This window comes from Anopheles stephensi, chromosome 3, assembly GCF_013141755.1.
Source record: "Anopheles stephensi strain Indian chromosome 3, UCI_ANSTEP_V1.0, whole genome shotgun sequence".
Lineage (NCBI taxonomy): Eukaryota > Metazoa > Arthropoda > Insecta > Diptera > Culicidae > Anopheles > Anopheles stephensi.
Genome location: NC_050203.1, coordinates 73,902,384 through 73,929,436, shown reverse-complemented (window position 1 = coordinate 73,929,436; position 27,053 = coordinate 73,902,384). Strand labels below are relative to the sequence as shown.

Genomic DNA, 27,053 nt, shown 5'->3' with positions numbered 1-27,053 from the left:
GGATCAAAAGAATTCTCACCGCTGCGGCTGCTGACGGCGACGACGCGAAACCTGAAGCAACGGGAGTCTAATTATTGCACATGTTGTGTGCGGTGTTTCCGAAAACGGTGTGACCGATTTTGCGGTGCCACCGGATTGCCTGCCGGTCATCCGGGTCCTGCATCTCATAACATCATTTTTCGGCGTGCCGGTCGAATGAATCGTTAAGCATCGGCTCTAGACCGCCAAAAGGACCAAAGTGAAGGTGGTGCGCTTTTTGTGTGTGTGTGTTAACCATGCGGCTATTGTTTCTTGTGGAGCATCAGCAGCAGCGTTTTTTTTGTCGATTCGGGTTTTGTATGCCAAAATGCGCCGAAATGTACCAGCGCAGCTTGGCTTATTTATACGTAAATGTTTTGATTGATTACATTAGCGAGCAGGCAGCCGGCAGATCGGCTTCCTTTCGGCCTGGCCGAGTTGTGTGATCTTTTCCGGGGTTGTGTTCGTTTTTTTGTTGCCTTCCTTCCTCTTGCTCCATGAAAGAGCGAGAACCGTATGCCGTGACACCAATCGAAATGCGTCGGGATTAGAGTGGAGGTCCGGCCGGAAAGATGGCTACCGTTCACCGTGCTAGCGGGAAAAAAGATTAAAAACAAATCAAACTGACGAACGATTTGATGGCGGCGCTCGGCGCGCTCTTTTTTACCGGTGGGTCTGTGGTTGGAATTTTGCCCGATCGAGCAAAGCTCCAGCAATTCCTAACCTCTCCGGAGCACAGGCGAACGAGATGACATTGAGGCACGAAAGCACCACACTATAATTACTATTCAAATCACAATATTTAAATTTGATTTCGTTCTTCCTTCCTGCCAGTGCCATGCAAACACGAAACGAGCATTTGAGCGGGTTGGGAAGGAACGCCATCAAATTACCACGCCACGGTTAGCTTGTCCGATGCCACCAGCGGACCAAATGACAAAATTCCGAATCCCCGATACACCGGGTTGATGCTTAGCCCGTGGCTTTAGGTGATGAGTTGCCCGAGGGTCAAAATCTCGGCCGGCTAGTGCGCTCGAAGCGCCAGGGTTACAATTATAAACACATTACGCACATGCGCCCGGGATGCGGAGGTCGATTACGGTGCTAAAGGACACACCGCTGTTTCTGGTGGCGTTTGTGGCTGCTGTATGAGCTGTTCTCAAACTATTCAGAATGGGAGAAGACTGTGGTTTAAGTGTAGCTGTTTTTTTGTTGGAAAAGTTTGCTTAAACATGAACAAGTTATTGATGGAAAGGGGTTTTCGAACGAAGAAAGATAAAAAAGAGTGATAAATAGCTCAAAAAATATATATTCTCAGGAAGTTGTAAAGGATAAAGTAAATTAATGAAGGATAAAGCAGGGCAGAGAACACTTGACCTCAAATTCCATCAAGAAGTTGATACAAATATTAGTCCTTTACAGGATTTTAACCCATATCATGGAACTCAATCAATCAGGGGAACGCTTTAAATGAATAGTAGAATATTGCAAGTCCGCTTTGGAGCTTTGCAATAATACAATGGAATATTGCAAGCAGTAAGGGGGAAATCGTAATGTGACTGGGGAATGTATTTTTTGTGGATGGAAACCCTGCATTTTTTGGCAGCCGGATGGTCGGCCAAATTCTTGAAAAATCTTAGAATTGTTCTCAAGAAATATGTTTTTCGACAAAAAATTTTAAAAATTCTCAAAATATATGTTCAAACAATTCCAATAAATTGTTTCAACGTTAGGAGCATATAGCCTAAATTTTCAGCGTTTTGTAGAGCAACTAGCGATAAAAGGCAGCATCTTTCGAAACAATTTTACTCTCACGCTCTGCTCAAAGCGCCCGAAAAACTCACCTTCACCTCAAAACAAAACCAAAAAACACCTGATTGACGACGTTTTGTCGTACCATTTACACTTCATCCCCGTCCATCGTTTGCGCTTCATCAGTGGTCGATTGGGTTAGCTCATCAGCGACAGCAGCCGGCGTTGTTTCACTGTTTTGTGTTGTTTTGATTATTCAAATTAAGCTACACGCTTAACCGCCGCTTGGTCGGTCGATCTCATCAACCGCTCACTTTTGTGATTGTGCCGAGCACACATTTAGAATGAACATTTGTGCCATCATTATACACCGGTCTGATGACGATAATTACCATTTGCTGTGAGGCCTAGGCGAAGGCTGAGCAATCGCAAAGCGGCGCAAGTAAATCAAGTCGCTCGGGTTGGAAGAAGCGCATCACCCTCCTCCTGTGCCGCGCCAAAATGGGCGTAATAGTATTGGAGAATTATGAAAATTAAACTTCTACAAAGTGAAGAACTCGTTTCGGCGTGATTATGATAATGGGGTTGTTGTTTTGCGTTGTTGTTGTTGTTGGTGCACTCGCGCCATTATGATGGTGTCATTTATTATATTCAAATGAAAGCACCAGCAAAAATGGATTCGCTCTATCTGCTCGGTAAGATGCGCTCAAATGTTTGCGGCTCACACATAAACAGTCGGTAAAACATCGCGAGCGTGCAATCGTCACCGTCAGCAACGGGTCACACGCCCGGCTTCCCTTTTAATTTCTCATTATTTTAATGCACATTACCGTGTACCAGTACGTACCTCTACAGGCAGCCTGTTACGTTCACCCCGTAAGACATTAGAAACTGACCTCCATAATCGGATGCAGTGTCGTCAGTCGTGGGGCGCGTGTGTAAGATTTCTCAACCTTAAGGGGGGTTGAGCCGCAGAACTCGGTCTCGGGAGGTAATTGTGTTTTTGTATTATTAGATGAGACGACGCAACGAAGGAAGACGCCGTTTTCCGGTGCCCCCAAAAAAGGGGATGTGGGAACGAACGGGTTCAGGTTCTCAGGGTTTCCACCCCAAAAAAAAAAAGGTTTAAAATTAAGATAAACTGTTTTTTAAATTTATCTTCATCCACCATCGAACGCGGCGTCGTACACTCATCGTCCACGATACTCATCTTCATTCGGCGACAACACGAGCCCCAAGGGGTATTAACATTTTTTCGACATTCGACGGTAGCTAGATAGGAGGAGAAGGAGGCAAAGGGCGAAGAAAGAAAAAAAAACGCAACCGAAAACATGATCACGCGCGATCGTTGCGATTAGTGTAAATTCGAAATTTGAAAACAATAGTTTGAAGATCACGTCGAACCTTCGCATTCGCAAGTGAAACGCGGCGACCTAGTCCGAGGGTCACACGCTACGACGAACGAGACGTTATGCAAAAGTTTGCAGGCGCCAATGTGCATGTTGGACTGCAAAGAAACAGGTCTCCGTTTCCGGTCCGAGAACTCATAATGTTCGGGCGGGTTTGCGGGTTTGCCGCAAAACTGTCGTAACACCTCCAACTTTAGCCGCATTTCATTCAAGGAGAAAAGGCATGAATGAATTCCAAACTGGTCCTGCTACTACGGTCCTCCCAACACACACACGCGAGCTTGGTGGCAAGCAAATGCGCCAAAACTGCACCACACAGAAACCGGCCCATTCTGGGAACAAACCAAACGGGAAATGCAGCACGGAAACTGGTCGTTCCCAACCATTCGCCCGACACCCGAGTGCGTTGATTTGTTTTCTCGAAAAGCATAAAACAACAACCGCCGCCGCCAAACAGCGCTTCACGGGTTCGGGAGTGTAATAAATTTAGCGAATTTGATTAGCAAAACTTCATTTTCGAGAAACCGAAAACGGTGGAACGTTCGGGCGGCCGGAGCATTAGGTTCTTGTCGGTTCTGGAAAAAGGCGGACTACCACTCATAAGCGCATAATTATAGGTCGCGAGCAAAACAGCAAATCTCCCAACGAAAAAGAAAGAAAAAAACGGATTCGGAACGAAGGAAGAAAGAAATAAATGGCCCAAAAAATCCCGAAGGTCTTCGAACACCGTCCGAGCGAGGGTTCGTCGCTTATCCGCCGGGAGAGGAGCAAAAGGCACCGCGCGATCGTTGAAGTCTTTCGTTCGGTTTCGGGCCGGGATTGATCGGATCGAAACGCTAATGAGAACAGGAAATGCACATCAGTTTCAATTGCAATTCGTCATGCTGTAGCGTAGGGAAGAGTGGAAAGCGAGCTGAAGGGAAGCGAGGGCACATTATTAATAAAATCACTGAGTGAGAATTCTAAACAACCGACCGATGCATCCCAAAAGGTGCACAACTGTCGATCGCGCGTGATCGTTTGTGATTGATGAGAAACGGCAAACGGTTGTGGTGGATTGCTAATGCCAATGTGATCGAGCATCATAAACACCCGTTTTGGGATTGTTTCGCTGTATGCGAGGCTTTTCCCCTATACCGATCGCGTTGCTGTCATTGTCATTTCATGGAGGGCAAAAATTAACCTCACTAAGAGATGCATAAACGGAAAAGCGGACCTTACATTCATCGCTTTTAATTATTCTTTTCCAGCCCATTTTCCATATTTAACATGACTATTTAAATCCGGAACGATCACGATTGACATCCATTGAGGTTGTTGCGATCAGTTGGAGGTAGCGGGTAGAGACGGACATAATAACCCCGGTGCGGCAATTAATAAATTGATATGTACTTAAGCTTATTAACGATCGCCGTTACTTTAGCTTCGCGCAGCGCAACCGTACGTACTAATTAAAATGTCGTTGAACGGCGTGAGGCCAGGTCGCGCAAGCCCCGTAGGATGGAGCGGAACGGTACGGAATGGAGGAAAAGCATTTCCAATTATACTGTCTACTCTCATCCCCATCCTGTCCTTTCTCCCATCGCTCTCTCTCACTCTCTCTCTCCCACCCATATAAGTGGGAGTGAAAAGTGCAACCTTGACTGCTGCACTTACTGTTGCGTCCAACGCACGGTGCATCTTCCGACCGCCCGCTAAAGAAGACATTCATGTGAGGGATCCGATTGGCGTCGGATTCGGTGGCTCTCACCCGCCCCACGATTGTCATAATGGCTTACTCACTGACGGTGGTGAGCTTCGAAAGCAAATTAAAAGCAGAAAGCAAAACAACCCCCCTTGAACCAAAGCTCGATCCGGAAGCTCCCGGAAAATGGTAAAATGTGCCAAACGAATTAAGATAAGGCGCGTCTGGGAGCGAGAGATGGATGACGGTCTTAGATGGTGGATAAGCAAATTTTCGGGAGACGAGAATTGGAGAATATGTCCCCTTCCCTAGCCCGAGCTCTTGCACGTGATGCACCCGACCGAAACAATCGTCGTATCGTCGACCGGCTTTAAGTGAGTGGGTTTTTCCTCCCCCCCGGGTCCTGCTCGTTCGTTTGACGCTATTCAAATTAAGACCCGAAACCGGTGGTTGTAAAGCTGCATGATTTATGCCACATCTGGGCCGAATCCCTCCATTCGGACGAGCACATAAATGTCTTCATTACAAATTTTGTTCATTATATTTTTACGAGCTCCAAACTCACTTTCGCGGAAATGTCCAGCTGCGAAAGTGGTTCATCTCTGGGGTTCTGTCTCTGTTTTGGAGGCACACACATATTTACATACAACCCCGGTAGAGGCTCGGTTTGTTTTTTTTTCGGTGGTTGACCTAATTAATGAAAGTCATGCTAATTTCACGAGACAATCATCACACCGCGTATGCGCACACGGGCTGTAACGGGTTGGCGTCTATTTGCCCCTAGCCAGTATCGCTTGAGAGCGCTTGTTAACGTCATTTTCAATTTAAAGCGAGAAGGAAAAGGTTACTTAAGAACTTCTTCTTACACACACACACACCTGTCACATATCCCATAATTATCGAATTGTTGAGCTGATATTCCGAAACTTTCTGCAGAGCACAACGATCACCCGGACCGACCGAACGACAGTGAGGTGGTTCCGGGTTTGCGTTTTACCCATTACGGAGCTCTTTTTTTTTAAGGGCAGGAAGGAAGAGGGTACGCAGCGGGCAAGGGGGAACTCATTCGAACGAAACAGAACCCCATCATAACGCAGACGGGGCCTCTGGTCATCCGGTTACGGCCGATCGTACGGAAGACACGAATGCTCACGAGCAAAAAGGCATGAGAAATGTTAATGTCTTGTAGTTGGTTAAGTGGTCCCGAGGGCGCTTATCTGCATGCCCGTGGTCGGTGTTCATCTGGTTCCGGCAGGGCCAGCGGGCGCTCATCAGCATATCCACCCAACCGAAAGGACCACTGGAAATGTAAATCGGCCACCACCCTCCCTTTCATTCCACCCGCAAACGCACTCAAACACACACACCACGAAAAGGGTAGTCAAATGATATGATGTATTAAGACAATCATTCGTAGGCAAAGTCGTCCATCTTTCGGGGCGTGAGCGTTTGTTTTTTTTTGCGAAAGGCAGAACCGCGGTTCCACGTTGCGATTATCATACGAGATCGCGAGATCGGGAGCAGCCCATAATGGCTACACACACACACAAAATGCGAACGAGCCAGTCGAGATAATTTAATTATTTTCGTTCGTGGGTTGTTAATTGCACACTTTATAGGCTTGAGGAAAACTTTCGGTGAGTTCCGATGCAAGATTTCCCGCGTGCTAAACAAATGAGTACAACGGGAATCGTTCCGCCTGTGAGCCAGTGATTTGGAGTGCTGGAGGAAGTTTGTTTTGGTTTATCGCAAATTTTCGCGTTTTTTTAGTTTGCTGTTTGGGAAGGTCATTTTTCACCTGACAGCGGTACCGTTTGCCATGCAGATGTGGGTTTTTTTTAAGTGGTTGGTTCAGAGCAAAAATGGGGATTTTTGGCTCATTTTCATGTTGTTCTGGCATTATTGAACCTTCAATTTTTAATATTATTTTATTTCAACATTGTAAAGATTTTTTTGACAGTTTTATTATTTTTAACTGTTTGTTTACATTGTCCAGTGCTTCTCAAGGCTCATTAAAGAGCTAGTTGAAATGGGAATGACCATTTCAAAATAGAGAAAAAACAGTATCGAAAACAGCAGCTACGCTAAAAAGCGTAGCTATAGCTTAGCTGTAGTAGTGTAGAATAAACCTACACATAAAACAGATACAAAATACAAGCAAAATATTAAAAAAATCTCACGATTAAAAAGAAGTAACGAATAATTACTAGAAGAATCATGAACACGTGTTGAATACCCAGCAGCAAATCCTTGATACAATTTGGTCTTCTTCTTCTTATTTGGCACTACAACCTCGAGAGGTTTCGACCTGCCATTTCTGGCTTTTCTGTGACTTAATTTTACCCGTAAAAAAGTAGTCAGCCTTAAGTACGGGATTCAATTTGGTCATAAATCATAATTTCGTCACCATGACCGTACAGGTTGTTGAGTTGAGTTGAATTAAAGATGAGCATGACCCATCATATCTCAATCATCTTCGTCGATGTCAGCTGATAAGTGATAAGCTCGCCTGTTCTCCATGTAAGGCTGTGTATGCCTGACAACATCAGTGTTCTACCGTAAGTCATCGTAGGCCTCAGCTATTCTAAGTCTTTGTTGCAATATCAGTTGCAATATTTAAAATAATCTACGATCAATGTTCTACACTACTAGCCTGAGAAACCCTGGATACTGTAAACAAACCACTTGGTTTGACATAACTGTTGAAATAGAGTATCACGGTGTTGAAATAGAACAACAAAAAATGATTGTAGTGGTTTTGAAAAATGGTAAAAAGTATGTGAACATGAAAAACTAGGCCACAAAAACCCTGTAAGAACATTTTATTTCTAGATGTACAAAAACAAAACACCGAGCCCTATATAAACGGATGACAGCAAACTACACCGGTGAGATCGTATCGTGTTTATGCACTTTCCGGTGTACAACATCACCTTTCACCATCACCTTGTTTCCCCCCTTCGAAAATAATCCCATTGAACAACATCAACAACACCGAAAAGAACTTATCACGAAAGAACTGTAGATTGCACGTGATCGTGTGTTGTTGCTGGTGCTGCTGCACGTTGATTATTGTAATTCCTTCCCTTTCAAATTGCACTTTGAATAAGGGAATACTCATTACACTGGACGGCATTTCGGCCGGTCCGGCGCACCATAACCGATCGATCAATCGAGCACCGGCTGCTCGATTACGGCGAATCGAGTAAATGAGCGAACGGCGTACACGCGCACACCGAAAACAGCCCCCCCCCCCCCCCCGAAAAGGGAAAACCGGATTATCGTTGGGGCTAAAGAAAGGGAAGGGAGGGGTTTTATTTAATTTTATGATTATAATTTTTGCATAAAACACGTCTTGCGATTTCATTATTGTATTATACGATGGGTGCGCGAGGATATGCCGCAGTTCATTTCCACCGCAGATCGATACCGGTTGCATCGCGGGCCAGATCATCGGAAGGATGGCAACAACATTGCCCCGAACACGAACGAACCAGGCGACGGAACGGAAATAATGATGATGATGATGGAATTATGGATCCATCGTCGTCGTGGTGCACAATCTGCCCAGGTCCCGTGCACTTCCTCCCGTGCACTTCCTCAGGTGCCTTCCCTAGGAACCTGGGACAACATTCAAGGCAAAGCTCTGGCAGATCCTGGGATACGTACGGCGGACGGTTCGCCCATTTGGCCGTCATTTCGTATGCATCCCGTATGCATCCTACCCATGGGATCTCGTACAACGGACGGACGGCGAGCCGTCTATTGTGGATAAAAATATGATTGCAAATTATACCGATCCCGACCCCATCGAGAGGCGCAATCGGTGCACTTCGGTCGCACGGCTGCTCAAAAGGAGGAGTCAAGAAAACCCTTGGCCACAAACCCGGCGAAACGATGCACATGCAAAATAAGAAATGAAACCCACCTTCCGACGGTGAGTCCTGCCTGGGGTGGAGGGGTTCGGCTCGGTGGAGCAGTGTGAGAAATGTGCCGGAAGGCGAAGGCCAACCTTCAACCCAGTGCCTCAAGGCACACTCTCTAGCCGGCAGCGGGCGTTCGTACGCGCGGGATTCTTATGGGAAACGGCGATCGTCTCAACTGGTCGTCGCGATGGTTACGGTGGCTCGGCCCATGCGCTTTTCGATGGCAGGATGGCCATAAATATATACCCTGGTGGCTCTGGTGCATGTTGAGGATCACCGTCAAAGGTCTTCTGTGTGTAAGGGACCAAGCGATTCCCATGCGGTTCCTTGCGCTGCAACAAAAAAAAAACACCGAACAGTTCGTTGCAATCCTTTCTGCCCGGGCCCACAGCTCGGAAACGGACGGATGGGGATGGAAATTAAATTACTAAAAATTACAACCTCAACAGCCTATCTGCATATTAGTAGCAGGTTGGCCTTGTGTCCGGATCCTGATTTGCACGTTCGTCGCTTTTTATTATTCCCTCGCCTCTCTCGTTCGCGCGAGACCGATTTACTGGGCGGCATTAAGGAGAGGCCTTCGTTTTGGGCCGGAAAACAGGGGAGGTACTTGCGCTTATTGCATGCAAACGTGGTGTGTTAGTTTTTGAATATATGCGAAGCCGATGGTGTGTGTGTGTGTGTGTGTGCGAGAGAAATATGTTTTAGGTTATTATTTTTGAACCGTTTTTGGAGTGGAGATTATTGGATTGGAAAATCAACATGACGAATGGATTTCCATTACTAATCTCGCTTAGTACCTCCCCGTGATGGGAGTTGCTCGCGAGCCAGAAAAAGCGTATGCAGCGAGACTGCTTCTGAGAATCACGAATAATTATTTTACTCATTGCAAGTCAGTGTGGGATCACCCGATGCACGGTGGGGCATTAGAAGGATATTTAATTGCTTTAAATCATTCTCACTTTTTCATTTCCATTAAAAAAATTGCAGGGTTTATAATTTAATGAGCATGTATCAAAAGATAGATTTTTAAAATAGATGAAAAGACAATATACAACTATTAATCTAAATAAAAATTATGAAAAAAGTAAACTTAATTTGTATTGGTTGAGTTGAGTTGAGTGAGCGTTAAATTTGGCAAAAATTTTAAATTTTAGCATCTTCAGATTGAATTATTAAATTTCAAGCACGAATTTTATAACAGTTTTTGTTTTTATGTTACAAATTGCTTATTTTTGTTTTCCATCTCATCTCATCATAAACTTTGGATAAATTGCGAACAATCAAAAAATTGAAATAGAAAGATAAGGTGCTACTACCATCTTTTGGGATGGATAAACTTTTTCAAAGTACCGAAAGCAGTAGTTGCACGGAAGACTACTAGGCTGATATTGTAAATTTGTGTGGCACTGTCAATGATGGCTGAGCTAAAGCTAAATCGGTAACGCCCAATAAATAAATTGCTAAACTATTCGTCTCATTACAATCTAAACTGTATTTTAACTGCTAGTTTAATGTCTAACAACCTTTTAAAGCTCGAATATGTTCCAGTTCCACCTGTTTGAGAGGTTTTTGTTTTAGAAAAAAAAATGTTATTTTTGAGAAAATTTCATAATTTTTTTTTTCAAAATTTCTTTTGAGAAATATTTTTCTTTTAATTTGTTTTCAAAAGTTTGCAGCTTGTGGCTTGATAATCTTTCGATAAATTTACTTGAAACATTAGATTATCTCAAATATTTCATTGTTTTGATCTACATATGTCCACCCCTTATCCCATCGTGCATCGGTACGTACGGAACAGGAGCATGACAGCGAGCAAAGGAAACGAAATTAAAAGCCGTTCTCCTTCGTTTGCAAACTCCCAAAAACAAAAACAAAAGCAAGAAAACAACACCGCTGCAGTTCGCGATCTTAAGATGGAAATGAATGCACGAAAGCGCATACTTTGAATGGCTGGAAACCGTGCACAGGAAAAGCGCATAGCTGCGTGAATGAGCAGCGCATCGGCGTGTGGTTTATGTTGTGTGCGAGTGTGTATGTGCGCCAGTATGGTAGAAGCCGGCTACAAAAACTTTATGGGAAACCGGAGGCTCCCTTCCGTACTTCCCGCTTCCCTCCTCCCGTTCCCCGCAGGTGCTTTTGTTCTTGGTGGAGCTCCGTATTCACTCGATCATAATCCGGTCGGTGGATGATGCACAACACGATGCATGCATCCGTCTGGCATCAACCGGGCTCGAAAGAGATAGAGAGAGAGAGATAGAACAGCGAGAGGTAGACACGGTGCACAATAAGCATAATATGATTATAGTTTTTAGCGATCCCTTAGGGCGGAGCTCCCGAATTGTGGATCACATTAAAAGATATGAACTTTATGCTTAGCATCATCGTCCTGCTCCTCTTTTTTTCTCTCTCTCTCAATCAGTCGCTTGCAGGCTGGCTGGACGCCCATTGCCGGATTGGGCAGATTGGTAGATGAGCGCGGTTAAGAAGGAAAAGTGCACGCATAAACCAAAAAACAACATGCAGGAACCCCGGGACAAGAAAGGAATAATGCATCATCATCGTCATCGTCGTCATCTTCCAGGGCACAGATCCCAGAAGTTGCAGCAAACCCATCGACCACTGAGCATCGATTTGAAGCAGCAGCAGCAGCAGCATCGACTAATATGGAAGGCAAATGAATTGCCCCGGCTTTTGCAGCGCGAGATGGCCGCACCCGCCGGTTCAGAGATGATGCATCGTAATTGATGTTGCATTGTTGATTAATATTTTTCGCTTTACCATTTTAGTGATGCGGTGAAATATTAGTTGCTGGCCGTGGATGGTTCACAACCCGGATGGATCCCATCACAAAAAAATGGGTTGAGAGAGAAGGTAGAATTGTTTTTTTTTCCAGCGAAAACTGGTGACCGAGTAGAGCGGTTGGTTGCGCTACTTGGAAATGAAATAAATATCCTAAAAGCGAGAAATTGCAAGAACTAAACCAGGATACCAGGAAGAAATAAAATAAAAAAATCAACAATCTGACACAACCGGAATCTGTCGGGCCCCGGGACAACGCGGGAGTTGATCGTAAATATTGCGGCACGACAAAGGAGGCGCATAAAACAGCTGAAAAGGGCACAAAGAAATAAAGCAACAGAGACAGATAACCGACCCCGGCTGCTGTTGCTGCCAATATTCTAATTTGTACCTGGATTTGGCACCTGAGCCCAACCCGGCCCTGTCTGGGTCCTTGCACTTGCTTGGGAAGCTTGACCACCGAAGCCCTGATCCTTTCTCGTGTCCATTTGCGTTCGTTCCCTCTCTCACTCTCTTTTCTGTATCCTTTTTTTTTGTTGGTTGGCCTTTTGCGCAAACTCGAAGCCGAACGTGGGTCAACAACGAAATTATTGCATTCATCGGCAGCTTGTATTTTTTTATTCTCTCCTCCCTGGAGCCTGGAACGACCCTTCGGAAACGGTTAGCATAGCATCAGATGTGATAATTTGCATTTGTTTCTACCTGAGTGAGTCGGAGGGATGACTTCTTGGGATGCAGTTTTTAACAGCTCCGTGCGATAACTTCGAGAGGATCGCTGAGGATCGCTCGATTACACGATCACTACTAGACAAGGATGCTAGAGCGGACGGGACCTTGTTTTCTGCTTTCAACTACCTTCGCTGTACAGCTAGCCTTGCGAGTTGGACTCGGGCGAAGCATCATTAAGTACCTGTGCACATGATAATTGTCCTTTTCCTGTTCGTTTCCAGAGAAAAATGATAATTTTTATCTTCGGACCTGTCAGAGAGTGTTCCAATTTTCGTAATGCATTTCACTGTGCACTTTGGAGGGGTTTGGGTTTGCACGCCAGATGTCGGATGATTCTTGGAATGTTTTATGGAACCAGCTCTTGGGATGAGCATAAGGTATCCGATTCAAATAGCTGTTCGATCAAGAATGATCTCTGCCATTTTATTCCCCTCTTCTAGTCCTACTTTGCTACACTAAGTCCTCTTTAAATGTGGCGTAAACGAGGTGACAAGTGGCTGCTGCTGCTGGCTACGCAACACATCACTAATGACAATCGCGTTTCGTGTGTGTGTGTGCTTGCCGTCTGTTTAATGTGTCCGAAGCGAAGGATGCAAAGTGCATTGATTGTTGCATTAAGCGGTGTCACCCGCCGCAGGCAATCGCGTGCGCTCGCGTGTGCCTGCTGTCCGGAGCGCCGGCAAACGGACGCGATCCCGTGAAGGAGTAACGATGGTGTGGTGAAGCTTTAAAGTGCAGCAGCTGCCAGAGACGGCGACGATGGCAAGTCGCTTGGGGCTACGTACGAGATGAGAAGACCACACGCCAGCAAACCCGACCCGACCGAGCCGTACCGCACCGAGCGATCGATCGGACGGACGGTGTGGTAAAGTGCATCGAAAAATGAGTTCCCTCCGGCTGTGTGTGTGTGTTTAAGGCATCGTTTAAGGAGTATTTGACAGGCGGAGAGCAAATATTAAGCACAAAATTGAAACGACCTTCCTTACGACGCATTGAGCAACCCGAAGTAAACAGATTTCAATTTCGATCCGTTGCATAAGTTAGCAAGAACGAACCGTTGGAGACACAACTCATAAGGCGCTTATTATAATTTCACGCCCCGTTGCACAATCCAAGTGTCCGCTTGCTCTGGATGGTGTAAGCATTCTAATACTGATCGCAACACAATTACAAACGAAGGCTACGATAGCTACTTGTCGGTGATTAGTTACAGTGAATCAGTTCCACAAGAGAGACTGATTCATATAGCGTGTGTGTGTGTCACAAGCTTGGGCTTAATTTAAAAAAGTGTTCTCACATTTACCCTTGATTATCCGTGACGTGTTTCATCTACCGCTCCATCTAGGGCTTTTGATTTTGAAAGACACTAGCGCGACTCGAACAGAAGCAAAAAAAGACTGGTCACACATCAATAACATTGTTTGTTTCATTTGCTTGGTGGAGGTGAAAATGCTTCCTCCCGTATGGCAAGTTTGTTTGCTCATGTAAATTTAATGCTGCTGTTTAGCTGTGTAATTAAACGGTGCATCAGTAATTAATATTCAATCTCTTTTTTTCTCCCTTCACGTAGCGCGGGCAGGGTTCCTCGGGCTAGTTTCAATTTGTTTATCTAGTTTAAGAGTTATATTTGGGACCAACATGAGTTCTAGATTTTAACGTAGATTGTATGTGTACTTGGGTAAGTGTATCAATTATGGACAAGTTGTATTAAAAATGTTCAACAACAATTCAGATGCGAAACAGTTTCTCATAAAATAACTTTTAATACAATTTTCCTCTTTCGATTTCATTGAGTTTGATTCGAATTAACCGTAAAATTTGTAAATTTTACTAAAATAAAGTCGAATGTGAATTTTACTAAATAATCGAAGCCTTTGCATAATAAATATAGCCTTTATCCTAAGCTCTATCGCTACAATAATTAAAAACTACTAAAACTCTTTTCGAATTGGTTTTTCTTCGGAAATATTCATAAAAAAAAGTTTCTGAAGAATTTCCTTTCAAAATTCTTCTTCTTTCTTGTCACTACAACCTCGAGAGGTCTCGGTCTGCAATTTCTCTCTTTTTTAGTGACTTAATTTTCTTCTTCTTCTTCTTCTTCTTCTTCTTCTTCTTCTTTGGCACTACAACCTCGAAAGGTCTCGGCCTGCCATTTCTGGCTTTCTGTGACTTAATTTTACCCGTAGTAAAGTAATCAGCCCTACATACGTTGAGGCGGTCTGGATGAGATTTGAACCCCGGTCTTGCCGTTAAAATTAAAGTGTATAAAATAATACAAAATGTTAAAAAATAAATGTGAATTAGAAGTGGCACGCGAATTAGAGTCTTATTTTTGACATTTACTCAGTCAGCGCCGCCTAGAGGAATCACGCGGTACCGTCATGACAGCAAGTGTTGGTTTAATGATTTTGACAGCTAGTAGCTTTTACGGAACAATTCCCAACAGCTCTGGGAAACAATGCATTAATTTAGAATAAAAAGACTTGATAGATATTAACAAAAATGAGATGAAACACTCAGTTCGATTACCCACAAAACCCTGTAAGATCTTGCTCATACCTAACTCAAAGCAAAACGCAAACAGGAAACGAACACTTAAAATGCAAAAAATGCAACAATTAAAACGTGCGGTCAGATGCATCGCCCTTTTCACGATCGTGGTACAAATTGTCATTTGAATAAAGGTACAAATTAGAATAACCCGTCTCTTTTCTTACTACCACCAGTCTAGAGAACACCCTGCCTGCTCCCTTCTATTTCTTACGCCAATAAGCGATTCGTCCCATTCATTCAGTAAAAAGGGAATGGCTGGCGGCAAGCCAACGGGCTGAAAGGAAAATGCATGAATGAATACCGCGGTCGATATTAAAGTTCCTCCCTTCGCCGCAAAATCCCGCCTCAGGCAATCGTCGGAGCGCCACCGACAGCAGCAGCAGCAGCGAGGAGGATAATGATGAGCAGATTGAAAACTGATCGATGTGACGGTGCCGCAGCACATATAGCAAACAACAATGTATATTGTAGGCAAAACTTGACGATGACGATCACGGGTGGTTTCCCGATCGACCGTTTGATCGGCTTGATGAAAAGAACAAACACACACCACCACGCGGTGCCTCCCATGTAGGGAGCATTAATCGAAAAATGTAAACAAAAACGGTTGGAGCGCTTCGGCGGGATCTCGGCGGAAAATAAAAGAAGCTGTTTAATTAAAGTGAGAAATATTCATACCGGGGGGTGTGCGTGAACAGGCAACAGAACAGATCGGAACGGAGATTTTCGTGAACCAGATTTTCCGTGTGAACCTACCCGGCGCCAGCTCTTTTTGGGAGGGAGTTGTCCAGGGGGTTTTTCTCCCTCCGTTTTCGCTCCTTGGCGCTCGTATGTGTGTGTGTGTGTGCCGACAAACTACAATTTGAAAATCATCATACGCTTTTTTCTTCTGTCGACGGTTTCGGACAGAAGAAGAAAAATGAATGACGGTGCCGACGAGATGGGATGAATGAAATAGGGAGGCCACTGATGGGAAAAGTCTCGGACACGGCATGTGTACCGGCCTCGGGGTCGATTGAATTAAATCGGAAATGATGTGGAAAAATTTAGCCAATTCTCAGTCACCCACCCATGGCCCGATCTAGTTCATAGTCAAACGAGTGGCCTGGGGTTTTTTTTTTCGCGTCAAAGCAAAACCCGGGGCGCCCCCTCCTCGACGGTTCCTTTGTTAGTCAACCCCAACGCCGGCCGTCGGTTAGCTTCCTGGTGGCGTTCAACCGCTAAAGAAAGCATGAATCAACAGATGACCGGCGGTACATAATGAGTTGAACGAACCATGCAGATTACAATACACCATGACCGTTCGGTTTTCGGCCCCCCTTCTTCCCCTTGTACGAATTGGATCCTCCAACCCTGAAGAATATTAATCTAAATTTTTATTAAATTGGCAATTCATTTGTTTGTGTTAAAGCATAAACATCATCCACCAAATAAGTTGATCGGCTTTTTCCCCCATTGGCGGCTTTCTTTCTTCGAGCCGCGAATTAAACCCGGCAGACAAAGTATCGACACCGCACTGTCGATCCCTGGGCGCGTCAGTCCCAGCATTGATTTACACCCGTTTCGCGTCTGCAAATTAAACACGGCCGCGCCCCATCAGCCTCATCATCCGGCGGCGAAGGAGTGCAGCAATCTTTCACCGACAAAAGCGAGAATCCGGTCACCATTTTCGGGCCGATCGGTCATCGTCAAGGGTGCCGGTGGCGCCTGGGTCTTTTTTTTTTTCTCTCGCTTTGAAGGCCGTGTCCGGGCGACGGATAGAGTCATAAAACTTTGCCTTAAACAACTGTCAAAATATTTATGGGGGGAGAGAGAGAGAGAGAGAGAAGCCACCGTCTTTTTATCATCATGCTCCCCTTCTTCTTCTTCTGATTGTGGTGCAGCAAGAAACGAACCCTTTTCGGCAGGCAGGGTTCGTCGTCTGCTCGCACTCTAATCGGGTGAAATTAAGCTTTCGAATTAAAATCGGACCAGTAAATCATAATTTAAATTAAATGATGCTTTTTATTGTGCGCCGGCAGTAAACATCCATTTGTCAAAACACTTTCCAAGTGGCGCGAATAGTCATCCCGAATATTCGTGCCTCATCATTTCACTTCTTCAGCGAGTGCAAAGCAAGGGTTTGCAGCAAAATCACACCCCGCTTTGTTGCAGATTGTTACAAATTGCAACTTCAAATTAAATAATAAATGAATTCATTAAACTGTGATATTTCTGTGGCACGGCGGATGAGAAGGTGGACGCAACGACAAGGAAATCAACTGCTCAGCGCCACTATCAACACAGTGCAACACAGGCACAATCGAGGTTTTGAAACGTGCCACAACACAGCATCGATCATGTTATTTAGGCCCTTTTTTTGCGTCGCTCTTCCCTTCACACAGCCTCACAGGAGGCGAGTCATCGTCGAAGTATGAGTCAATTTTATTAATTCCCATCGCTTCAAGTCTGCGAGAGAAAGGTGTGATGAACATCGAGGATCGACGCGGACCTTTAGCGGAGGGAAAAGACAGAAAATGGACAAATAATAATCACATTTAATATTCGCTTACAGGCGAAGCTTTGTATCCACACTGTCAACTTGAAGTCTGCTTGAAGGTAGTGAGAGAAAAGGATTTTCTAATGGCAAGGATTATTCGAGCCTCGCTTTCTCGACGCTCTACCATCATGATTATTAAATTTAAATCTTCCCCTAACGCATTATCCATTAAAAAGTGCGCTGAAAAACAAGTTCATTATCTTGTGGACCGAAGGACTTTTCGGTGAGCGAGGCACAACGGCAAACAAAAAAAAACCCTCCAACCAACGCGAGGGCTTAAGCTGGTTGAAAGGATCGACGACGACGGCCGTCCGCTGTCCTGTCCTGCGCCGGGCGAAACAATCGATCGCGATGTTGTGATTAAAAATAATATTCACTCATTCTCTTTATCGCTCCATTCTCCACAGCGGGGAGGGGGTTTTCTTCCCACCGAGCAGTGCATTATTGGTTGTGCTTGCAGCAAAATTATACCTTCGACTACAAAACAATAAGGCGTGTGTGTGTGTGCGTTCATGCACTGTTCACACGCGAGTCGTGTCGCCCTTCTTAACTACAAAAAATCCCAAAACAACCTCCAAAAATCGATCCATGAGACAAGCCGACGATCCGGCGATCGCGCACTGTATGCAGATTATGCTGCGTTCCCTCCGCGACGTAAACATTATCGCATTATTCGCGATAAAGCTTTCGTTCGCGAACATAATGCCCCCCTCCCAGGCGGGTAACATATGACCTCAATATTTTTTTTTTCGGAGATAGTAAGACAACAATTTTCCCACCGAAAATGCGATCCTCCCACGAGCGATCGAGCGCGCGATCCATCCGGTGTAATTGTGTCGTCGTCGTGCTGTCGTGCCCCCGGTGCCGGTTTCCCGGCCTTATCGTGCCGTTCAAATCTTTCGATTTTGCTTTCAATTTTATAATTACTTTCGGCCGATCGGGCGAACACGATCACTGCGCGATGATCACGAGCGAGTTGCGACGATTCAATTTGGGCGCTTTTCTCATCGGACGCTATTTACTTACCGAAGGATTTTTCGCGCCCTTCCGGTTCGGCGGTTTCTGTGAAGGGAAAAGGAAAACGAACTCGATTTAATGGAAGGCAGGAAATATATAGAACGGGTGAGCAAAATCACACATGAAGCAGTGCTGTGCGACCGCGAGCGCGCTCCAGTAATTTGTTTCCTCGTCCAGTCTCCCGCTCTGGGATCCAGATTTGAATCGTATTCACTCCCGGAGGCAAACGAATGCTGGACGCTGCATGCTGCAGGAAGTACCAAATTATCGTAATTATCGTCAACAATACGCCGTGGTGGTAACAACTGGTCCCACGCGCGCGCTCTCTCCTTCAGAAAAAATCTCGTCATCAATGGTGCGCCATTTACGTTTGCGCCATTCGGCATTCCGTACCGACCGTGTTCCGCCTTCCGGACTTCACCCGGGCATCATATTCAAATGGCTGACCGCACGGAATGGGGCCTTTCCGAAAATTATTATTACTATCCCTCTCATTGCCCGTATCAAGATCATCAAGACGCCATGGCTAGCAGGGCTAATCTGCGCCGTGAGAACACAAACAGAAGCAATTTGCTCCGGGCCGTTCTTTTCCATCTCAGATGTCCGCAGCTTCTCGGACATCTATCGTACCTTTCGCGTGCCTCATCCCATCCCAACACCAACCAGCAAAACCAGCCAGTCAGAGATAAATGGTGATGATGATGACTCGAATCAAATTTAAAATTTGAATATTCAACTCCCAGCTGCTTGATGGAGGATCGCGCGCGGAAAAGGGTGGAGGAAGCGCGGCCAAAATTGGAACTCTCCCAAGCCACAGTACAAATGAATTTCTTCGGGCGGGCGGTGAGCTGGGAACTGACCGGGCAAGATTAATACGCTAATTCCCGCACGGTTGATGATGATGCCTGCTACCGCTTCATCGAACACGGTGCCTAATTTCGTTTTGTTGTGGACAAACAGACAAGCTTCCCGAACCCATCGAATAGGTCCGTCCGTCCGTTTGCTGGGCCAGTTGGCAATTATTGGAATTTTACACCTCTAATTTCACGGAAGCTCACAGATTTCATGAGGCTTTTTTTTGTTGTTGGAGTGAGGACTCCCTTCGGTGAGGCGATCGAGATAAAGACCTGCTTCCGAGACTGGTCGCCGCTGCGGGATTACTCGGGCAGGGTGGGAAATAAATAATCACACCCGAAACGTTGTTCGGTGGGAGCAAAAATGGAAATGAAATTAAAATGAATCTGGAGCTGGAAATGATCATCAGTCATTTTTTCTTCTTCGTCCGCCGGGACTCAGACCCTGGTTTTTCGTGGTTTGCAGCCCTCCGTACCCGCGTTGGCGTTGTTAGCGCAAATTAACATACGGCAGGCCAACAGCTTGTACGACATGTTCGGGCAAAGGCGACAAATTAACGACCCCAAAGGAGACAAACCCGACACACCTGAGCGACGTCCGTCGCGAGCGGATCTTATCTTCGATCGAGTTTTCCCATTCGAGCGCGTTTGTAGATTGGCTTGGCGTTACGACGATTCCGAACCGGTGATCAAAACGGAAACATGAGCCCTCCGGTGTGGCACTCGCACCACAATCAGTTGACCGGCGCTTGTTCGGCTTTCGGAAGGGGATCTGGTTTTATGGGCTTGCAGCCCAATTTCTGCCACTCTGTTCTGGTTCAACCAGCTGGATTTGGTGCTCGGAAGCACAAGAAGCTGATCGCTCTCCGCTCGTTTTGGTGAACACAAATTTTTATGCCTGTGTGTGTGTTTTTTTTTCTCGCCGGGGAAGAATGATAAACGACGGCAAAGTGAGAAAAGTGGAATAAAAATTGTCAAATAGTACAAGCAATTATTTTAACCACCGTTCCGTGCCGGCTACGCCAGTGGAAGGAAGCGATAGAAGAAACGGGAAACAATGTCCGCCCGAAGATCGGAGCCCGGAGCCATCTTCCGCGATGAATTTTTTATTACCCCGTTTTCGGTGGACCCGCGTAGGGGGGGGAGACAAATTGCTGGCACTGCTCCGGCATCGGTTCTGAACCTCATTTCAATTTCATTGTCACATGTGCCGAGAAACGCCGAATGCTTCTGTCTTTTCGGTCACATTTCGGAGGTGGTTTTGTTTTTTGGTTGCCTATCAGAAAGGAAAATCCCATCGCGTCATAATTTGAGGCACGAACGAGGTGGATGTGACTCGGTGCCGCTCATTTGAATGTCACCAACGATGACAGGACACAGGGGGTGCTTGCCGGGGTTGAAAACATAATTATGTGACAGCACGAGATCATTATCAGTTGCCGAGGGAAACGGGATAATTACGGATATGTTTTCCTGTTCACATCTCGTCTTTTTGTTGTTGTTGCTGTTTTGTCCTCAAGATCGTCGTAATGACATGCAAAAGTGTCGCAAGAGGCGATCATTTTCGACAGCTTGCCCTAAATTACCTTGCAGAGACACACACACACTGTCAGTGAGGTGTATGATGACTTTAGAAAAGAGGTGCGTGCTTTAATGAATCTAAGGGCTAAGATTTCTTATCTTCTGGAAAACTTCCTGGTCTAAGGGACTTCCTATACCAAGAGACCTCGAGTCGAGTGGTTCTCTTCAAAGGGACTTCATAACATATGAAGTCTCATATGCTAAAAGAGACTTCGAATTTGACGAATCTTGATAGTTCAAACTGTTTTGATCAAGAGAACTCGTTATAAAACTTGAAACTGCGTGCCTTTCAAGTTGGCAAGAGGCTGCATCGTCCAAAAAGCCTCAATTACCAGGATATCAAGTAGCAGATCGAGCAAGAGACTTAGTCATCGATGAGGCTTACTCATCCAATTGGACTTGTCTTGTGAGACAGATTGCATCTCTACATCCTAACCCTTATAACCCTCTAACCTTAGAGCTTCTGAGCCTATTTAGCCAACTATGAGTACTTGTTGTCAAAAAGTCCTCGTCTCCCCATCCTAGTTTACCGAAAGAATTTATAATAAAAGAGGTCTGGCTATTCAAAGAATCCAATTTTTTAAAAGACTTCTCTTTCAGTTGAAGAAAACTATCTACCAAGAGTCCTCGTAGCCGATAAGTTCTCTTTCTTCAAGTTTCGTCTACAAAGAGTCCTAGTAATCGAAAAGGCCTTTTCGTCCACTCAACAAGAGATCGGTTAGTCAAAGGCGTCATCGTCCAAGAAGCCTTGTCTTCCAAGAGCTCTCATTGTCTAAGGGACCCTATTTTCCTACAGACCTATTAGTCAAAGGATCTTTATCTACTAGGGGGCTTCGTCTTCTCAGTCTCAACCCTCAAGAGATGTCTTAGTTAAAGACGCGCTGGAAGAAGCCTCATCTACCAGGCTTTGCCGTCGCCTGGTTCCTCATATAATGAGTCCTCTGAGTAAACTGTTCAAGTATAGGACCTAACTAGTGTTCCAACCGTTATGTCTACACAATTCTAGAGTCACTACTGTCAAAATGACACAAACTATTATTTACTTCGTTAGTAAATTCTCTCAAATGTTTGACAGATATCAGCTAAGAATTTCAGAATTCTTACATGGGTCATCAAACACCCCAACATTTGCAAAAACAAGAACCGATCTGCCAGCAAGATATAAAAGAAACAAGAGATTTTTTAGTTTTACAGAAAAAAAAACACATCAAAACACATTAATTGAAATGTGTATCACAAGGGAAAAAACACAGAACAACACACCGGACAAAAAAACAGTTTACCATTTTTCATTCTCATCCTCGCTTCCGGTCACTGTCTGTGTGGGCTTACCTGGGCACCCCCGAAATCTTTTGCCTGGTCCTATGTAAACTATGCTCATGCAGCACCCCCGGAACACCCAACCAACGAGGGGCAAAAACACATCATTTGATTTACTATCCAGCAGCTGGAAGGAGCATTCGTGTCGGACGAGTCTCAGCGCGCACCTTGACAAACGCTGTAGCGCCACAGCCACCGAAGAGAAGCCGCCGCGAATTAAGGGTAGAGAATTAAGCACCGAAAACGCGATCACCGCAAACGGCACCGGCTTGCCAAAGAGAGCGAGAGAGAGAGCAAGAGAGGCGAGAGACTAAATTAATTTTTATTATTTTTTATTCATTACTTTATTTATTGTTAAGTCATTGTTTCCCCGGGGACTGTGAAGCGTCTGCGAGCGGGTGCATGTTTGCAACCATTCCTCAACCCCTGCTTCCCCACTCTTCTTCTGCCAGACGGCGAGAGGGTGTATGTTTTATCCAACCTGCACCAGCCCAGGGTTGCAGTTATGCATGTTTAACTAGCCATGGTGCATTGCGGATTGCATCGACTGAGACTAAACCGACACCCGTTTGCGGCAACACTTTTGTGTGTGCAAATCGGCCTCCATTCCCGAACGGAACGGCCGGCTGAGGTGTGTGGGTATTTAAATTAACCACCTGCCCTTCCCTCTTGCCCAATGCTCACGCTCCCCCCTTTCCGTATGTAATGTGAGTTAATTATCGTTATTTTTGCTCGGCGGCGCTTTCGCGTCATTTAGCAGGCTCGAGCTGCGGTATGCCGGGTTCTCCGGCTTTTCCGGATAGCTCACGCAGACCCGGGCTGTGGCTATGTGGCGAGAAAGTGTTATGTTTGTTTATAAGACGAGCAGCTAATAATGGTTCGAGCTTCTCCCGGGAACAACCTGGTGGAACGAGGCAGCAAAGAAGAACCAGCAAACGAACCCCCGAAAGAACTTGAACTTCCCGGGCTTCCTTTTCGTTTTCCCCTTTACACTCGCTGTCATAACGATATTTTAATTGCGCCATGACGATGAGCTCGGAGCAGCAGCAGCAGCAGGGCATGCAAATGATATGTTAAGCGAACGTGTGCAGCATACCGTGAACGAGCGCGCTCACAACGCTGGCGGGTCGTGGCCGGTATGAATTTTAAACGGTTTAGATTCGGATCAAAATCTGACACACCTCCTAACGAATGGTAATCTGGGTTCGCGTACAGCACAGCCCCACACGCCGGCTAATTGGGCGCTATCCGGTGTGAGCTTGTGCTGGGGATAAGGTGGAAAAAAGGTTTTCCACTCAAGATAGGAATCAATTTTCGGTTGGTGAAGCTTTATGGGACGACCCGTTCCGTCCAGCAACAGCGGTAAACTTTAACTACCCTCGTCACCTGTCAGTCAGACGAGCGAGTGCGAGGCCGCACAGTGGTGTCCATCACCTGCGCCATGTCATTTCTGCTGTTTTAAATGCAACGATGGAACAGTGTAGGGGGGGGGGGGGGAGTTTTATTGCTCATTTAGCCACCGGAGAATGGAAACCCCGGGACAATAAAGTTTAATAAATCAGAACTGTTACAAATTGCGCAACGTTGCATCGGTGTAGCGAATCGGTTATGTCCTTCCACGGGTACGGGGCAGGACCTTCAATACCACTTGATCCACTTGTTGAAAAATTTCCCACGGCTTCTCTCTCTCTCTCTCTCTCGCTTTCAAATCCCCCATGGCGAATGTGTGTGTGCGTGGAAAACCTCACGCCCGTGTAGCACACGCATTTGGGGCGTGATCCTTGCTTAAACCGTGCCATATACCACGGCTATTTAAATAACAATCATCACCGAGGCGGAGGATAATATATGCACCCCTTTTTCCATTTCTTTCCCCCCCCACTCCTTACCGGTGAGTTTTCAGTGCGTTTCGGGGATTCTTTCCGGGGCGTTCCTTTTCGTGGGGTTGAATTTTCACATCATCAAATCAAATAATAATAAAAGGACGGGGACTGAAACTGCACGGAAGTGTAGAGCTATGTTTGGTACGCGGAAGGAACAACGCATTCCTTTCAAGGTTTTGGGAAGGAAATCGAGAAGTTCTTAGATAAAGCGAGAGGTGGAAGAAAAGAAAAATAATTCAAAAAAGTGTCCCCCTGTTTAGTCACCAGAGGGATAATAAAAAATAGTAACCTGTAGAATGAGCTACAGTGTGTGCCATAACTATAGGAACACACGTTTTTAAAATTTATTTTAAGGATTCATACATATTTAAAATTATTTAATTAGCTTTTTGAACACTTTCTAAATCTACAGAACGGGTTATAAAATATTAGATAAAATTTCATCATTAGATTTTCAAAAAATATCAATCAGTTGAGGGGGTTTTCAGAGTTCTAAAACAAGTTTATTGATCTCAAAAAAATCTTTTCTGTTGTTTTTTGAAGCAATTTTGTACTTGTCGTAAAAGATTTCACTGCCATGGTCTTAAAGTTCTGAAAATGTCCGTCTATCTGGTCGCCCCAAAACTATTGACGGCCTTTTAGCCTCTAGCCTCTAATTGTCTACGCAAACTTGTGTGGACCTCGTATACAAACAGAACTCGTTAACCATAAGGCCTCCAAAGAGTATCATCTATCAAGCGACCTCGTAGTCGAACGGAGCTCGTTGTCCAAAGGATCTTATTGTCTAGGAAGTCATCTTTTAAGAGACCTCCCAACAAAGTCTTATAAAATGAATGACTTCGTAGTGGACAAATTCTGGTCGTCTATCCTTTGTATGACCCAAAAGGCCTCGATATTGAAAAGAATCTGTCTTTCAATAGACTTATCCAATCAAAATACCTCGTAGCCAAGGAAGCCTTCTCTCTCAAGGAGCCTCATCTTGTAGTCGACAAAGCCTAATCCACTAATAGACTTTGTGGTCAAAGAGTCCTAGTCATTCAAACCTGAAGGGATCATAAGTTAAAAAATATATAGCAAAGTCTAAGTTAAACATAACAGAAGATCATTACAGCAGGTGAGATACTCTGAGAATTGAATTTGTCTAGCCAATTAATTTGATTTGGAAAAAAATGTTTGTAAATAATTCTAGAGAGAGAGAGAGAGCGACATTTTCTCATCGCTTATTTTCAAAGTTTTCAAGTAAGAAATAAATTTAACCATTCTATCGGATCACTCTGGGAATGGGAAAAAATGTTTCTAAAAACTGACTTAGGTCTTTGTAGGCATCAAAGTTTATGTCCATCCTTACTCAAAAACCCTTAGCTCGTACAATTATGCCACACACTGTAGATTATACATTCAACCTTGCGTTACAAGCCCACCTAAGGTTGGTGGGACAGACACCGGGCGAGGGACGGCGAGGAACACAACAAGAACATTATTACCTCGATTGCCGTGGGGTAACTTAACATAATAAACGATTTCTCAATTCCGATGATACTTTGCGGGAAAGCAAAGAAAAGAAGAGAAGAAAAAAAACGCAATCACGGCACCCTTTCGGAAGTTGCTAAATAAATCAAAGGGTTGTTTTGCCCCGGTATTTTGCACCCCCTTCCCCCCCCCCCCTCCTCTAGCCAGTAAGTTCTTTCAACATCCTTCTAAGCTGTCCCACTGCACTTGAGAGAAGGGGAAAAAACGAACAGGAAAACACTTACGTGATCTTGAATCGCGCCACGGAACGAGAGTTCCGTTCGAGACTGGCTTAGGGATCTATCACCCCTTTTTTTCGTCGTAGGTGAGTAGAAGTGTCCCGGACATAAAAAAAAACACACACACGCAACAAGCACACAAAAAACACCAGTGTTGCTGACACGAGCCAAACGTCAAACGTCAAGCGAAGGAAAGGGATAGAGACGCTAGGGAATCCCTTTTTTGTCTGTCACCCGGTGGTAAAGGGGTTTTTCGCTGGCAACCCCTAAATGGTGCGAAAGACGGGCGGAAGTCTTTAAGAAAACAAATCCCTAACTTGCCGCTTTGTTCGATGACTTTAAAACGATTATTTGATAGACTCTCGCGCGCACACATGATTTATTTGAAGGAATTTGATAGCCCGGGCACGTGGCTTACAGGACACGGCCCGTACCCGGTAACATGATCGATCGATCGGTTACGGCTTACCTGTCTCTTCCGGCTTTTCGTACGGTGGCGATTCATCTCCACCGTAAAACTGACGGTACAGCGAATGGCGCGACGATGCTTTGAACTTTGACATGCTGAAATCTACCGCACGGTCGGCGGACCTGGAAAGCGCGCCCAGCTGGTCGGCGGTCTGGTTCGGTACGGGTGACGGTGAACGGCGGTGGTGCAGTTGACGGTGGTGACGATGGTGGTCTACGAGGGCCACTCCATGCGAACTTCTCGGAGCAACCAAAAGCGGCATAATCAGGATGCACCACGGACGCGACTCGTTGTCGCGATCGGTTTGCTTTGCTTTGCTACACACACATACAAGCACACGGCACACTCACTTATCACACACCGAAAGGAGGTAATTGTCACACGAGTTTTCGCGCGGCATCATTGATTATTATGATTATGATGAGGACACCACACTTTCCACAGGACACACACACGTCCTCTCGGGTTGGTCCAGCCGTCCAATTAGTGTCGGCTGCGTGAAAGAGAACCCGCTTTTGATGTCTTTACAATTTACTCATTAGCGCTGTGTTTACTGAAGAAAAAAAAAAATGCGAACAAGGTAAAGACACACACACACACAAGACCCGGTAAATAGTAATGAGATCTTCATTTGGTTAATATTTACATCAATCACAATTATAGACATTCGCGATGATATCTCCCTTCCTGCTTCTGAGCTCATTTGCTCCTCAAGAATACACCTGAGGCCAACCGGTACTGCCGAGTGAAAGAGGAGCATAAATTCGTG

At 45.3% G+C, this 27,053-nt stretch overlaps 1 protein-coding gene across 5 annotated transcripts in view; it reads right to left on the bottom strand.

Annotated features, from left to right (window-relative positions):
* Positions 1-27,053, bottom strand: part of LOC118510714 (protein nubbin-like) — a 108,668-nt gene that overhangs the window by 71,495 nt on the left and 10,120 nt on the right. For 4 of the 5 annotated variants that reach the window (XM_036052915.1, XM_036052913.1, XM_036052914.1 and 1 more), the window contains exons 2-3: positions 26,285-26,837; positions 18,439-18,474 (exon numbers count right to left, since the gene is read on the bottom strand). In XM_036052915.1, the coding sequence (XP_035908808.1) occupies positions 18,439-18,474; positions 26,285-26,546 (298 nt within the window). In that variant the 5' untranslated portion in view covers positions 26,547-26,837. The remainder of the gene's footprint in view (positions 1-18,438; positions 18,475-26,284; positions 26,838-27,053) is intronic. The other variant, XM_036052917.1, reaches the window with a different exon arrangement.